Here is a 15004-nt window from a genome sequence, read left to right as displayed (position 1 = left end):
TCCCCAACCCCTCTTCCACAGGATAGCTCTTCAAATATAAAGACAGTGAACATGATCCCTCCAACTCGTTTCTTTTCCAACAGAAAGTACAGTTCCCCTCCCAGAACCTCCAGATGTCCCTATGTTTGCTCAACCTGGAGCTGGATGAAGGGACACTTCCATTTGCTTATACCTCTTGTGTTTCCACCATTCAGTTTTCAAGTTGTCCCATCCCCCTCACAGGCTTAGCAACTAATGGGATATGGTTGCACTCAACAGAGACCGAGGAGGGAAAACTGATCGCGTCTGGGTCAGAATGGTGCCTTGCCAATGACATCAGAGAGACAAACTGAGGGCAAAAGCCATTTTTGCATTAAATATGTATCATCTGTTCCTTAATATCTTGTTAGGCTTATAGTCCTGATAATTTCCCATTCTGTGAATGATACGTAACAGTTTTCCCAAAGTTCTAAAATCAGCTACAAGACACCCCTCAGCAGCCTTATCTGTCCACAGAGCCAAGGGACTGCTATGAGTTATGAATATGCCTTTCTTTATTCTTTTTTCCCCCTTGAGGCCCCATTTTCCCAAAGGTGGCCATTAACACACACCAACATTTCATATTAACCTGACTTTTTAAGCTCCCAAGAGCCATCCTTAGCATCTGGAATTCTTCTATGGCTGCCAAACCTGAGGCTCGATTTACAGCTACCGCAGAGCCTGGGAAACAAGGAGAAGAGCATCCTACTTAACCACAAATGTGCAAATTCTCAAGAAAGACAAGAGATCCTTGCTCTATGGACCTAGAACTAGAAGGGACCTCAAAGGCTGTCTAGTCCAACGACTTCTTCTTTTTCTTTTTTTAACAAACAAGGGAATTGAGGTCCAGAGAGGTTAAACCCAAGGTCACAGAGCTCTACCCAAATCCTCTCACCACTCAGTGGTCTCTTACCACTCAGGTATAAAAGGGCACAATGACCTTGACATAACCTTGCCTACACACACACACACACACACACACACTTCAATGGATGACATCATCTCCAGTCAGACTCCAACACTGCCCACAGGTCAGGTGCAATGTACTAAACGAACAGATTTTGCCAAGGAACCCCAATCTCTTCCCCAGCCACAAACGGTTAATTCTCGCTGCCTTGAGCTGCCCTCAAGCACTAAGGAGTTTATGTGCCTTTAATCAGATTGATCTACAATCCAACAGCAACTCCAAAGTGAAGCTTTTGGGGGGAGGGAGGAGTGAAGCCACGGTGTATCCAGCAGCACATAGCTACAGCCTCCGAAAGGAATTCTGACAAGGTAATCATTAAGCACAGTCATTGAGACAGTGAAGGAAGGGGGAGCAAGGCTGTGATTTGTATTCACACTTCTGGGAGGTAACCCAAAGCAGCATTAGCTGGCTGGATGTAGCCACAACCTGTTTTGCTTCCACTCTGCCCTCCAGGGCCTCAGCAGGCACGGTCCTCTAGGAAACGAAATGGGAGGGGACGCCTCTTTCAGAAAGGTCACTGGGACTCTGGGAGCTTCTGCAGGTGCTTATGTTCTTTTAGGGAGGCATGCAGGCAAGAGCCAGGGCTAGCTAGGAGGTGCAGCCTGGGCTGTCTCTTCATGCTGGCTGCCCCCACCTTGAGGATCAGGATGAAGCGGCAGGCGTTTTGGACGGGTTTGGAGTATTCCTGTCGATTCTTGGGCATCTCCACAGCAGCAGGTAAGACAAAACTCTTCCTGCCTCTTGGCTGCCCCAGGTGGGTTCATAGCAAACAGTCCTGCCAGAGGACTTGGGAACCATGGGGAAAGGAAAGAAACAGACAAGGAAGAGACAACCATCTGGCCTGTCACTATTCTCCATGACCCAAGGGTTTCTTTCCCAAGACCCCCAGACAGGTTGTTTCTAGGGATGATGGAGCACAGAACTGACCAGCAGGTCAAAACTTACCAAGCTGTAGCCACTCTAGCCAAGTGAAGGGAATATGTTTATGTTAAAGTTAAATCTTTCTTCCAGAGAGTTTCCAGTGAAGGAGAAACTCCGACATTGGGATAGAGTGTGAACGGCATTGTCAGTCTGTTTACTAAGTAAAGAAATTGATCGATATTGTTTGTTAGATAGATAGCATCAGGAAGCCCAAAATTTTGCTTGTATTCAAAAGCTGTACTTTTTTTTTTAGAATAAAATTGTAGTTTATTTAGGGGCAAGGGAAGGGGGCGGGAAGGAAACCATGAAAGAAATCCTTGGACTTCTCATGGGGAGATAGGCACAAAGCAGGTGGCTCAGAGGTACCAATCTCCCCAAAGCTGTACTTCTTAAGATTTCCTTTTGCTTACCTGTAACGTGAAAGGATGGGTCTTGGTGGTCTGTAAGTTCCCTCCCAGCTCTCAGATTCTATCATTTCTTTTTCTCTGAGGATAGAGCAAGATCCCCAACCCTGGTGCATCCCTTTATCAAAAGCACAAAGGGAAATGAGGAAATCATTGCAGGAATCCAGGCATTTGTCAAAAAGGGATTTGATGTACAGTGGGAAGCATACTGGCATTGGAGTTAAAAGGCTTAGATTCATAGCCCAGCTCTAACATTTGCTATCTGTAGGCACTTGGGTAACGAGTTTGAGCCTTAATTTCCCCATCTGGAAAATGGAGAAGTCGAGAGTACTTATCTCACAGGGCTGTAGTGAGGAAAATGCTTTGTAAGCCCCCAACTATAGAAATAAAAATGATTATTATCATTAAAGTCTAGGTAGACTCACAAGTGCTATATAAATGTAAACTTATTATTATTACAATTGTTATCCAATCCTCATCTTTTAAAGTGGAGCTCATATAGACATAGCGTCTTTTCTTTATATATTTAATGTTCTGTGGATACTGCATAGGTGGATAAGAGCATGGCTTATTATGATGGTGATTGTTGTCAACAGCATGGTACAGTGGGAAGAGTGCTTGATTTAGAGTCAAAGGGCTTGAATTCAAATCCTGCTAGTCACTTCCTGTTTTACCTTAGGAAAGTCAATTAACCTCTTTGGGCTTCTATTTCAAGTGAGGGGCTCTGAATAGAAGGCCTTTGATGTCCCATCTAAGTTGAAATCTATGATCCCATTACCATCATTGTCATTGCTAGGAGAAAACCAGTCATTACATGGATTATGTTGGGACATTTTTTCTTTTAATTTCACTCTAGTCCCTCCACCAACCAGCAGGTTCTCTGTCCCTTCTTTCCATCATCCACTCTGGGGATGGTAGAGAATACCAACACATTTGTAAGATTGTTTGTTAATTCAGTTGGTTAGAATATAGACTCCTGTATCTCCATCTCCAATTTCTTCAGATGTTTGTCCAGGGGCCCAAGGACTCAGCACAAATCCATCCCCATTCAAGGCATAAGCCAGCCTGGGATTGGGAGAGCAGTGTCCCCTCTCTACATAATAAGGACAGGATATTGGGTTATATTAGGAGCAGAGCATAAAAAGGTGAATCTGCTGGGGTGGGGAATCTATAAGAGAGATCTCAAAGCTAAAGCTATATTTGTATTTCTGGTGTTTTGGATTATTCATGCCACTGCAGCCTTCCATTAGCAGAAATAAATGAGTTGATTATAGTATGGCAAATGGAATAGAGATATGGCTTTTGTCTGGAAACCATTAAAAATTATAGATCTTTCCTCCTAATGGATTAACCAAAGGCAGTTAAAAAGTCTAATGTATCTATACCCACAACAGAGACTGAAGTCCCTTCTGTCTGCACATCACTTCTCTTAACCACAGCTCTTTCTTCCTGTTCAAAGTCCGGCCATTAACACTGATGTCAATAATAAGTTCTCTGCAGCCTGCCTCTAACCTAGATGTCAGCTCATATTTTCCATTACTGTCCTTTATATTGTATATGCTCCAAATGAACAGGGCTCCTTACTCTCCCTATGCATTCTCATACACTATTCTTTGTGTAGAGATAATGACTCCTCCGAGCTTCACCTACCAAAATTCAGCCTCTAATTAAAGGAGCAGTTCAGATCTAACCATTTCTCCCAATAAGGAGAAAAAAAACCAACATGATTCTGAGAAGAGGCCCATAGGTTTAAACCAGACTGCCAAAGGGTCTATGAAACAAACACAAAAAAGGTTAGACACACCTAACTCAAGACTATAAATCGCAGAGAAGATACTGACCTACATTCATAAAGAGCTTCCTCACTCAGGAATTCCCTGTAGCAATGACTTCATAGATTCAGTCTTTATCCCTATTTCCTTCTAGATTATAAGCTCCTCAAAGACAAATATCAAGTCATTTTTTACCTTTGTTTCCTCAGTTCCTTGTACATTTTGAAATACTGCAAGCATACATGACTTCACTGCTACTCTTCAATGTCTCAGTAGACAAGATGGGGAAACATGACTGTTGTTTAGTCTAATTAGTCATATCTGACTCTTTGTGACCCCATTTGGGGTTTTCTTGGTGAAGCTACTGGAGTGATTTGCCATTTCCTTCTCCAGGTCATTGTACAGATGAGGAAACTGAGGTAAACAGGTTTAAGTTACTTGTCTAGAGCTGCATAGCTAGTAAATATCTGAGGTTGGATTTGAACTCAAGTCCTCCTGATTCCAGGGCCACATTCTGTCCACTATGCCGCTTAATTGCCCCTTAAAACATGAGACTTGTACTGTTGTTCAGTTGTGTCTGACACTTCATGGCCCCATTGACCATACTGTCCATGGGGTTTTCTTGGCAAAGATACTAGAGTGATTTGCCATGTTCTTCTCCAGGATTATGCAGGCAAAGGTTGAATGACTTGCCCAGAGTCACATAGCTATTAAGTATCTGAGGTCAGATTTGAACTTTGCTCCTTCTGATTCCAAGGTCAGTGTTCTCTATCCACTTTGTAACCTGGGTGTCCCTAGGTGCTAGACAACAGTTAACATTTTAAATATGGTGCCATGTTTTAGAAGGAATTTTGGCAGCCTAGAGTAAATCTAGAGTAACAAAAACAAGATGGCAAAGTGACTCAAAACCATTGCATAGGAAAATCCAAAGGAGAGGAGGGGAGGGGAGGGGAAGAGACAGGAGGGGAGTAGAAAAGAAAGGCAAATCACATATAGAAGAGAGATTCAATTTAATTTTTTAGTCCCAGAGGTCAGAACTGGGCCCAGCAGGTGGAAATATATGAGAGACAGATTTTGCCTCATATAATAAAAAACTCTCCTCAGAATTAACATTGCCCAGTGCTAAGTGGACTTACTGGAGATCTCTGAAAGTACTCCATTAAAACCTGGATGGCCGTTTCTCAGGTAGAAGACAGCTCTTCCCAAGTTCTCTGAGATGACCTGAAAGGCCCTTTCTAATTCTGAGTTTCTTTGATTTAAGGAAATGTACTGTTCATGTAGCCAACTATAGGAGTAGCTAAGAGAACTGAACTTGGAGTCATTAAAATATGAGTTCAGGGGGCAGCTAGGTGGCACAGTGGATAAAGCACTGGCCCTGGATTCAGGAGGACCTGAGTTCAAATCCAACCTCAGACACTTGACACTTACTAGCTGTGTGACCCTGGGCAAGTCACTTAACCCTCATTGCCCCACAAAAAACAAACAAAAATATGCGTTCAAATCCTGCCTCAGACACTTGATGTGTGACCTAAGACAGTCGATTAGCCTGTTCATTCAGTTTCCCCATCTATAATAATGGGGCTATTAATAATACCAATCTCTCAGGGTTGTTGTGAGAATCAAATGAAATCATATATAAAGTACTTTGCAAACCTTAAAGTGTTATGTGATTACTAGCCATTATTCTGTCCCAAGAACTATTACAACCGCTTTTTAAAAAAATTTCTCAGTTGTGTTGTAAAGCCTGGATTATGTTTTGAATGGGTGTGTAGCCATGGCACAGATGGGTGGGGATTCTGACTCCTAAACAGTGGCTGGGCCTTTATTTTAGCTCAAGGAACTATGACTCAGCCTAAACTTATACCTATAAGTATAGGCTGAGGGTTGAGGAAGGTCCCTGCTATCCAAAGAAATCCTTTTCTATTAATTCATTTCTGAACTTCTGCCTTCTCTCATCCTGTCTCCCAAGTTTCCTTCTTTTATCTAAAAGTTCTGAAAGCTCTTAAAATGTAGCCTACTCAACTACTAATTCCATGATGGCAGGGATTCTGTCTTATATAATGTTTATATCATCTACCCCAGTACAGAGCTCTATAAGCAGAGCCTTAAATTAAATTAAATTCAGTTACCAATGGATTTGGAGGCAACATTATTTCAAGTTTCTTCTGTCACCAACGAAGCCCTGTAACTCTCTGACTTTTGGTTCCATCACCTATACAATAACCGGGTTGGATGAGATCACCTCTAAGATCCCTCCAAATTCTGAATGTCTATGGGTCTATCGTCTCTTCTATTGAATTGAATTGAATCGCATTCAATAAAATGCCATAGAAGAGACCTTCTCAGTCATTTTTACCTTTGTGTGAACAAAGCAGGTGCATCCATTGTTAAAGGTGACGAGGAAAAAGCATGAAGGCATTGGCTTGCCCTATGGAAAAGTAGTTAACCCTACAAAGGTCCACTTGACCTATGTTGCAATTTTACCCAGGGCCACCCCTGACTACATATGTTTAGAATTAGGTTTAGCATCTTTGTGTGTTTTCAGTGACTCGAATCCTGCCAGTCATAGGCCCACAGTTGCAGGATTTATAGCCACTTGAGTAGTAGTAGTAGTAGTAGTAGTAGTAGTAGTAGTACTTGAGGAGTAATAGTAGTAGTAGTAGTAGTAGTACTTGAGGAGTAGTAGTAGTAGTAGTAGTAGTAGTACTTGAGTAGTAGTAGTAGTAGTAGTAGTAGTAGTTGAGAGGCAGCTAGGTGGTGCAATGGATAAAGCACTGGCCCTGGATTTAGGAGTACCTGAGTTCAAATCCGGCCCTAGACACCTGCTAGCTATGTAACCCTGTACAAGTCACTTAACCCTGATTGCCTCCAAAAAAAAAAAAATTTTTTTTCATTTTCCAGATGAGGAAACTGAGAAAAAGAGGTCAGGTGGTTTACCCATGAAATAACAATCGAAGTCTCAGAGGCAGAATGCAGACCTGGGTCTCTCCTAACTCTGGGTCCAACCCTCTTTCTTTTCTTTTTCTTTTTTTTGGGGGGGGGGGAGGAGCAGTGAGGGTTAAGTGACTTACCCAGGGTCACACAGCTAGTAAGTATCAAGTATCTGAGGCCAGATTTGAACTCAGGTACTCCTGAATCCAGGGCCAGTGCTTTATCCATTGCACCACCTAGCTGCCTCTCTACTACTACTACTACTACTACTACTACTACTACTACTACTACTCAAGTACTACTACTACTCCTACTACTCAAGTACTACTACTACTACTACTCAAGTACTACTACTACTACTACTACTACTACTCAAGTACTACTACTACTACTACTACTACTACTACTACTACTACTACTCAAGTACTACTACTACTACTACTTCCTAGCTGCCTCTCGACCCTCTTGCAATGGACCAAGCTGCCCTCTGAGTAATAGTTTTTAATAACAACCACAACCATTTAGCTAGTATTTATATAGTGCTTTAAGATTTTATAAAGCACTTTATAAACATTATCTCATTTTATCCTTACAACAATCCTTGAAAGTAGGTGCTATTATTATCCGCATCTTGCAGATTTGGGAATTGAGGTCAATGGGGGAGGGCCGGGGTAGAGGAAGTAAAAGCATTTGTTAAGCATTTACTACATATCATCAAGCACTGGGTAAAACACATAACTCATTTGTTCCTCACAACAACCCTGGGAGGTAAATGCTGTTCTTGTCCCTCTTTTACAGTTGAGGAAACTGAGGCAGACAGCAGTTAAGTGACTTGCTGAGAATCACAGGGCTAGTGTCTGGAACCATATTTGAACTCATCTTCCTAAGCATGTGCTGAGTTCCTACTGTTTGAAAGCCATCGTAAGAGAAAGAACAACTATCGCTGCCCCAATTTGTCTGCCTTTCAGTCTTCCTTCACCCCACTTGAAAATTACTTATAATATATACAATGTTGGGGCAAAAAACATGCTCATGGATTGTTTATATACATGTCCACTGATAAGGAAACAAACAGATGATGGAGTTTATGTTGAAGCAGCTGATTCAGGGAGGCTGGGTTTTCCTGGGCTTTTGCCAACAAACAAATAAGGTGCAGATTTTGAAACAGTGATTTTGTGTAAACACTGTTTCTCTTGCTAACTCACTCATTCTCACATAGCAAATATTTTGGATCCAGTTAGAAACTCAATGCAGATCTCTTTGGGACAAAGGGCCTGCTTAGATGTTTTGAGAAAGAACTGACCAAGTCACTTCCCATACCCAGGATTTTCCCACACCACATGGTTTTTACAAGAATTGAAAATGGGGACATTGTTTATTAATATATAGAAGGACCCAAAGAGCATTTTAAACCCAGATGTTCTCATTATATTTTAAAGAGTACAGCTAATAGGAAATGTGGCCCTATCCTACTTCAAAGACCAAGAGACCCTAATGTTTCTGAAGCATCCATCTTGAGGCTCAACAGTGATATCCTTCACTCTTAAATTTTATCCCACGACCACCTTCTGCCAATAAAAAAATCATTGAATACACTGATACAAGTAGAACTGTATTTATCACCCTTCCAAGGCAAAATTGAGGCAGTAGAGGAGAGTAGATTCAACAATGTGCTCTTTAGCAGATCCATATTTCTATCTTGTTTCCAAGGTCGACTAACTGTATGACAATGGGAAAATCACTTAACCTTTCTGACCCTCAGTTTTCTCATCTGCCTAATGGGGACAATAATAATACTGGCACCATCTGCCTCCTAGGGTTGTTGTAAGAAAAGTGCCCTGAGGACCTTAAAATGCTACTGTTTATAAATGTTAGCAAATTTATATTTAGATCTGTAGGACGTATCATTTACGGTATTCTATTTTCTCAACTTGTCTGACCATTCCAGGAATAAATGGAATACACACACACATACACACACACACACACCTCATCCAAAGATTATTTGACTTGTGTCACTTTCTTATATGGCATCTCTGTGTTCTCCTATTTTGAATTAAGGAAGCAAGACTTGAAACTACTTCCAACTGTGATATTCGCCATCTTATTATAGGCTTGACATTGAAAGCCAACCTTTAAAAAGTGTACAAAGAATAAGAGTACTGGGGCCTGGAGTTCGGAAGACCTGAGTTCAAATCCAGCCTCAGAAACTCACTGTGTGACCCTGGTCACTTCATCTCTTTCTACTTCAATTTCCTAAATTGTTTAATGGGGATAATAATAGCACCAACTTCATAGGGATCAAGTGAGATGATATGTATAAACTGCTTAGCTCAGTGCCAAGCATATAGTAGATACTTAATAAATACCTTTTCACCCTTCCTTTCATCCCAAATGGGCGTTGTGTACAAGAAAGAGGTTTGTCTGAATCTGGAGACAGCAGAGTAGTGCTAGACTCAGAAGTTGATCAGCCTTTCTGTGTCTCTGTCATCTCATCTGTAGAATGGAAATAAATTTGTACTGCCTACTTCATAGTATTGCTGGGTGGAAAGAAAGTAAAAGCATTCTTTAAATATAAGATCTTACTTTAGTGTGAGCTACTAACTGATTCCATGTAAATTGTAATGTTTTTGTTGGGATTAGAAAATAAACTTTTTTTTGAGATTCTGACTTTATTTATTTGAGAATTCCCATAAACAATGCAAATCCTGACTTACCCATGCCTACCCATCCCATGGAACTCCCACAAATTGACCATGGTTTATCCATACAATGTACTAAGCTTCTATTCTTTTGTCATGGTGATGGGACCTGTGGAGCAATGAGCTCTAGGTTCGCTATTCTTTGTCCTCATTACATGGCCAATGGGTGCTCTTTTTAATAATTTCTTCAACTATATCCTTCACAACTCTTCTCCTGCATAATTCCTTATTTTTTTTTAAGTGAGGCAATTGGGGTTAAATGACTTGCCCAGGGTCACACAGCTAGTAAGTGTTAAGTGTCTGAGGCCAGACTTGAACTCAGGTACTCCTGACTCCAGGGCTGGTGCTCTATCCACTGCGCCACCTAGCTGCCCCCCATAATTCCTTAATTGTAATGTGTTGCAATTTGTTAGATCTCATCATGTACTTCTCATTGTCCTTTCAGTGATCATCAACTCAAATTCCTAAGAGATCTAGTGTTCTTTGACTTGTCTGGACAGTGGGCAATTTTCATCCATGTTATATTTCCTATGGCTCACTTCCCCACCTCCTAGGTATTGTCAAATAACCTTGAGGGTCATGAGCCCTGACCAGTCTATTCCCCATTATGAATCAGAATTAATTGACCTTTATTAGTTAGAAAAGGATTTGCTGAGAAGATATAATGAAAATAATAGTAAAATAAACAAACAAAAAAACCCTAACCAGGAACCATTCTCCCCTTGCTCACACATGGTCCTTGATGAGAGTAGATTCAAATATAAAGTACAAAGGTATTCAGGTAAAGATAGAGAGAATACATGGGGCCAAGAGCTACCTTGAAATTCCTGGTCCTAGGAGTACTTTGTGGAATCCTCCTGATATTCTACTTTAAGTTTAACTCTCTACTAGCCTCTGGACTAGTGCCCTTATAGAGGAAACTGGACCCTGGTCCGGAAAACTGGGCTCTGGACTCTGGATTCTGATCTGGAAAACTGGATTCTGGACTCTGGTCTGGAAAGCTGGATTCTCTTCTTTAACTGTTTGAATTGCTGGATTTTTACTAAACCTTAGCATAGCGTTGTCAATGATCAAATTACTACACTCAATTACATGAGGTAGTTATGCAATCTATAATGCTTCTTACCATTATGTGTCTGGATCAAAGCCAATTTTAGTATGTGTTCATGGCACCTGAAAAATGTTGTGGAAAGATTATCATACCATATCTCATGGTTTCGAGACAGCCAGTGATTGTGCTAGGACACAGGTGATTAGACTGAGTGAGACAAAAAGAAAACAAGTTCAGTTAAAGTAGGTTATTTTAGGAGGGAGAGAGGAAGGAACTGGACTGCTCTACATAGTTGCCATCATAAACAAACCATGGACTTACTTGTACCCGTCTCTCCTCTTGTTGCACACATATTCTCTCCAGGGCCTGCATCAAGCTTATTGTAAGAGTCAGTTATGTCTCTGAAATGATGTTTCCATACTTCATAAATCTCATATTAATTTCACCAAAGACAGGACGATGGTAAAAATGCATGTTATGCTGCATAACTGAGGATATACTAGTAACCTATACAATAATTCCAAACTATATAGATAGATGAATCTAGGCCTTTCTCTTTCTCTTCACCAAATTCTTATTCTTCTTAATAAATGCTTAAAAGTCTAACTCTTGCTAAAGCTTATAATTTATCGGTGACCACTCATTAGATTTTAGACAGACTAGCAAGAATTTTGGCCTTAACAGATGGCTGACCACGAAGAGGAAAGCTGAAAGCTTTATCTTCTGATCTTCTGGTTGGGTAAGAAATTTCCCCTACCCTGTCCCTTCGTGGTCCCTCACTGACAGGAAGGGTAAGACACTGGGATTGATGGGTCATCAGTTCCAGTTCACAGCCTCATGAGGCACCATTTCTTCTGGCTCTGTAAGCAATTAGAAGATTGTTCCTCATCACCCAGTACTATCTTCTCAGTTACACATGACTGCACACAGGCTTTCAAGGTTTCACATGTTGGGTTGGGAGAGGCAGGGACTATTTGCTCATGCTTTGTATAACTACCCCTTGCCCCAGCACAAGTCTGAGCATGCTCTAAGGGCTGTGCCCTCACCAGTTAGTCCCCCCATTACACTCTCTACCAACCCAGCCCCATTAAATAAACTTACCTCTTTTGAGAGACTATAAATCTCATTCGGATGCTCTAAAATGGCACCAAACTTGATGTAATCAGCAAATGTAATCTCCAAAGTAGCATTTGCATGACCTCAGCATCCATAGGGAATCCCTCTTTAGACTTGGACTTTGTGTTCACTCTCCTCCCTTATGGCAGAGAATACCATTGGCAAATTTATAGCCCCGTGTTTTACTTTTTATAAAAACAGAACTTACTATTAGAATGGGTTGTTCAATCATTTCAGTCATCTCCAACTCTCCATGACCCCATTTGGGATTTTTGTGGCAAAGATGCTGACGTGATTTTCTATTTTCTTCTTTGGCTCATTTTAAAAATGAGGAAACTGAGGCAAACAGGGTAAGTGACTTACCGAGGGTCACACACAGCTAGTATATGTCTGAGGCCAGGTTGAGCTCAGCTCTTCCTGACTCCAGGCCCAGCACTCTATCCATTGTGCCACCAAACTATCCCATTAGAATGGATAGCATTTTTAATTATCAACTTGTATCCTTGGTTGTGAAGAAATTATACATTATTTAGGTTAAGATTTCTAAAAATACAAACATGTAGACAGCATCTAGGAACTCTCTCAGTACTTCTTCTGTTATCAACCATTTCATAGTCTAGCCTTATATTTCCCCTCAGGATTGGGTTGGTCACCTATTTGTAGCTCACATGGAACCTTTCTTAGAGTTCAGAATTAAATATTTGACAAATATTTTAGAATCACAAAAGTTATGAATTGGATGATCCCTCAGTGGCCATCTGGCCTCACCCACTCCTGAAGAGGATCATTGCTACAACCCACCTAACAAGTGTCAAAGCTCACCCAGCCTTCAATTAAAGACTTCCAATGAGGCAAACCCCACAACCTCATGAAGCAGTCCACTCTGCTTTTGTACAATTTTCATTGTTAGGAAGTTTTTCTTGACACCAAGTACAGGCAGGCAGAGCCAAGATGGCGGAGGAGAGGCTGTGACTCCCACAAGCTCCAGATAAACCCGTCCACTCACTCCCAAATAATGTGGTAAAAAAACAAAAAACAGAGCAGCCTAATGCACATAAGAACAGAGTGAGACTATTTTTCAGCAAAAGAAGGCAATTATGATCACCTACTGACCAGGCTGAACAGCTCAGCATGCATTCCAGACCCAGGCAAGAACAGATAGTGCTTCCAGTGCCCGTCAGAGTCTTCAGTGCCAGCAGCTTCTAAGGCCCTGATTTCGGACTGGTAAAGAGGTTCGGTGGTAGGCCAGGGTAAAATGGAGGCGGTCTCTACTGGAGTTGTGGCGAAGCGCCCTGGTTCTGAACCAGTGGGCTGAATCGAGAGGTGGTGGACCAGTGGGGGAGGGGCACAAGCACGCCAAGCTTCTGACCATAGAGAATCAGAGTTCAATCAGACTTCTGTTTCCATGTCAAAGAGAAAGTGGCCATGGTTACACACAGTCCAAGCAGGCTGAGAAGAAGCCCAGTCACCCCCTGGACCACACTGTAGCTCAAACAGTGTGTCCTAGAAGCAGCACTACACTTTAAGAAGGAGTCAAAATCCAAGAAATAGCCAGCCAAGATGAGTAAGCAGAGAAAGCAGCAGACCATCGAAAACTTCTTTGGGGGAAAGGTAGACCACAATATACCCGCAGAAGAAGATAATAACAGGGTCAAAGCTCCAACATTCAAAGTTTCCAAGAAAAATATGAATTGGTCTCAGACCATGGAAGTACTCGAAAGGGACTTTGAAGAGAAAGTAGGAGAAATAGAAGAAAGATTTAGAGAGATGGAGGAAAGAATGGAAAATGAAATGAAAGCAATGAAGGAAAGTCATGAGAAAAAAGTCAACAGTTTTAAAAGCCAAATGGGAAAAGAAATAGAAAAGCTCTCTCAAGAAAATATTGCCTAAGAATTAGGATCAAAAAAATGGAAGCTAGTGACCTTATGAGAAATCAAGACACCAAGTACAAATTTTAATTTTCCACACATTTCTCCGGATTCTGATTTCCAGGAGCAAGAAAAACAAACCTAATCCCTCATCTACATGAGACTTCTTTAAATATACAAAAACATCTATCTTTTCTACCCATCTCAACCCACCTCCTAACCCCCCACCCCTCACTCATAAGGCATGAAATTATTTATCGGGTACCTTTCCAAGGTTTGCCTTTGGTTTCCATATCCCTGACTAACGTTGTCTGTTAGTGAGTCAACAAGCATTTATCAAGTACCTACTGTGTTCTAGTCAATGTGCTAAATGATAAGGATACAAGGAAAGGTCAGAAACATTTCTTGCATTCAAGGAGCTTACAGTTTAAATGGGGGAGACAATATACAAACAACTATGTAGAAACAAGAAAGAGATATGGACAGATGGATAGACAGACAGACATATAGATGATAGAAATATAGCTAAATAGATGATAGATAGAGATGATGATAGATGATAGATAATAGATGGATAGATAGATGATAGATAAATTGGGAATAGTCTCAGAGGAAAGAAATTCAGATTAAAGAGGACTAGGAAGGCTTCTTTCAGAAGCTGAGACTTTAGTTGAGAAATGAAGGATGACAGAAGAGCCAGGAGGCAGCTATGTGGAAGGAGGACATTCCAGGCATGGAGGATAGCCAGGGAAAATATTGCTTGAGTTGGGAGTCATAGTATCATATGCAAACAAGGAGATTAGGATCATTGAATCACAAAGTACATGGAAGGGAGTGAGGTTTAAAAGACCAGAAAGGCAGCAGTGAAGGGACAGATTATGACAATCTTTGAATACCAATCCGAGGATTCATATTTGATCCTGTAGGTAAAAGGGAGACCCTGGAATTTATAGAATTGCGGGGGGGGGATGATATAGTTAAACCTGTGTTTTAAGAAGATCACTTTGACAGTTAAGTGGATGATATATTGAGTGGGGAAAGGTTTGAGGCAGGCAGGTTTACCAACAGACTATTGCAATAATCTAGGCATGACATGATTAGGGCTTGCACCAAGGTAAGCAACAGTGTCAGAGGAGAGAAGGGGGACTATGTGAGAGATATCATGAATGTAGAAACAAGAGTACTGATTTAAAGAAGGGGAGAAAGAGGTTGTGAAAAGTTAAGGATGATACCTCATTTGCCAGCCTGTGTGAC

The 15004-nt window shown here is 41.2% G+C and overlaps 1 protein-coding gene across 1 annotated transcript in view; it reads left to right on the top strand.

Moving 5' to 3' along the window:
- Positions 1 to 1321: 1321 nt before the first annotated feature.
- Positions 1322 to 15004, top strand: part of TMEM72 (transmembrane protein 72) — a 55861-nt gene continuing 42178 nt past the window's right edge. Inside the window, exon 1 of the mRNA XM_043986220.1 lies at positions 1322 to 1702. Coding sequence (XP_043842155.1) covers positions 1603 to 1702 — 100 coding nt within the window. The 5' untranslated portion in view covers positions 1322 to 1602. The remainder of the gene's footprint in view (positions 1703 to 15004) is intronic.

The sequence above is a fragment of the Dromiciops gliroides genome, chromosome 2 (assembly GCF_019393635.1).
Source record: "Dromiciops gliroides isolate mDroGli1 chromosome 2, mDroGli1.pri, whole genome shotgun sequence".
In the NCBI taxonomy this organism is placed as follows: Eukaryota; Metazoa; Chordata; class Mammalia; order Microbiotheria; family Microbiotheriidae; genus Dromiciops; species Dromiciops gliroides.
Note: the sequence above shows the minus strand (reverse complement) of the source record. Positions and strands in the feature narration are given on the sequence as shown.